This window comes from Urtica dioica, chromosome 12 (genome assembly GCF_054948205.1).
Source record: "Urtica dioica subsp. dioica isolate 48M chromosome 12, U.dioica_male_clone48M_v1_H2, whole genome shotgun sequence".
NCBI classification, from domain to species: Eukaryota; Viridiplantae; Streptophyta; class Magnoliopsida; order Rosales; family Urticaceae; genus Urtica; species Urtica dioica.
The window spans coordinates 6894670-6896535 of NC_142767.1; the positions used below are offsets into that span (position 1 = coordinate 6894670).

The window sequence follows — 1866 nt, forward strand, 5'->3', positions numbered from 1 at the left end:
TAAGCATAATAATAACGGAATTAGTGAGGTTCTGTGTGTAATATCTCTGTAAACGTGTAAATGTTTCTAAGGAAACCATGTTACAATATCGTATTATAATTTATAAGAAATGGACAGAGTAAAATCACGCAACTCATAACCATATAAAATTGTCTGAATGGCTAATCTTTTGGTTTTACAAATATAAAAACTTGGCTAATAAACAATATTAATCTCAAGTGGCTTATAACTTGTGAGTGGTGATTTTTCTTTTATATTCTCAAAATTAAAAATGACACAAAACCGGAAGATCCTATCAAGACTCCCAAAATCAGAGGATCTCTCCGCCAAAGGTCTCGAAACCAAAGGATCCTTCCGCTGACTTGTCCAATACTAAAAGATCTTCCCACCGGGACTCTCAAAACTAGAGGATTCCTCCGCTTGAACTCACGAAACCGGAGGACCCTAGCGCCAAAATCTTCAAAACCGGAGGATCCCTCCATCAGAATTCTTAAAACCCTTCTCCCTCCAACCAAGTGGGCCCCACATGCTCATAACTTTGCAACACTCAAAATCTTATAAATACCCCTCATTTTTTACCATTTTAGGGAAAGAGATCCCATTCAAGAGAAAAAAAAGCTCTCAACATTCTCAAAGCTCTCAACGCTCTCAAAGCACTCAAAAGACCAAAAAAGATAAAGAAAAAGACAAAGATGGAGAAAAGAGAAGAATGAATCAAGACCAAGAGAAGAGAATGAAGAGAAGACGAAGAATCCAACGAGAACGATGAAGAAGCGATCCGAGAGGCTCTCAAGAAGATATCAAGCCTTCAATATCCTTTTGAGACCCGAGGAAACATGACCCTTGCAATCTTAGATCGAGACACATGCCCCGTGATTATTATCCTAGAAATCGCATTAAAATTTTAGCAAGCTCGCATAAAAAAAGGAGACATGTCGCAAGCTCGGATAAAAAAAAAAGGAGAGCCAACCCAGATGGACCCATATGGAGACTCTACGTAGAAGAGCATCCAATACCCGTGGATCTGAAGCCGAAATCGTATTTGTCAACCCAGACAAAGAAAAGCTGAAATATGCTATCCCCTTCCGATTCAAAGCCTCGAACAACGAGGCCGAATACGAGGTCCTCCTAGCACGGCTCAAGATGGCTATGAAGCTCGGCGTAGCCAACTTCAAAATTCACTGCGATTCATTATTTATCGTCCACCAGGTCAAAACCGAGTATCAAGAAAAAGAGGAAAACATGGTTGCATACCTCGCAAAAAACAAACTCCGACTCAAAGGAAGCTCATGGTACGAGAACACAAATGTCCCTCGCGATTCAAACGCTAAAGCAGACGCCCTAGCTCGAATGGCGTCTAGATTTGATGATGAGAGTCTCGGGGAAGTACCCTTTGAAACCCTAAATCGCCTATCAATCAAGAAGGAGAAAGTAAACACGATAGAGGGCGACCCCAAGCCGAACTGGATGACACCCATCATAGACTACCTCTGCGGCCTCCCCACAGAATGTGCAGAAGCCAAGAAAGTAAAATATCAAGCACAAAGATATGTTCTACGACGAACCAAACTGTATAAGAGAGGATTCTCATAGCCACTCCTCCCCTGCTTGGACGAGGCCGGGACCAATTACGTCTTGAGAGAAATTGATGAAATAATCTATGGGAACCATTCCCCAGGACAGTCTCTGACGCTAAAAATCTTGAAGCAAGGCAACTTATGTCCCACACTTAAGAAGGATGCATTTGATCTTTCCGGATAATGCGATAAATGTCAACGGTTATCGCACGTCCCAAAACAGCCCCCAGCACCACTGTGCCCCATCCTCGTTGCTTGCCCGTTCACTAAATGAAGGGGTGACATAATC

General features: G+C 42.3%; 1 protein-coding gene across 1 annotated transcript; it reads left to right on the forward strand.

Annotated features, from left to right (window-relative positions):
- Positions 1–984: 984 nt before the first annotated feature.
- On the forward strand, positions 985–1593 carry LOC149378836 (uncharacterized). Its single transcript, XM_089603883.1, has one exon. It carries the CDS (start codon positions 985–987, stop codon positions 1591–1593), a length of 609 nt encoding a protein of 202 aa, XP_089460009.1.
- The last annotated feature ends 273 nt before the right edge of the window (positions 1594–1866 follow it).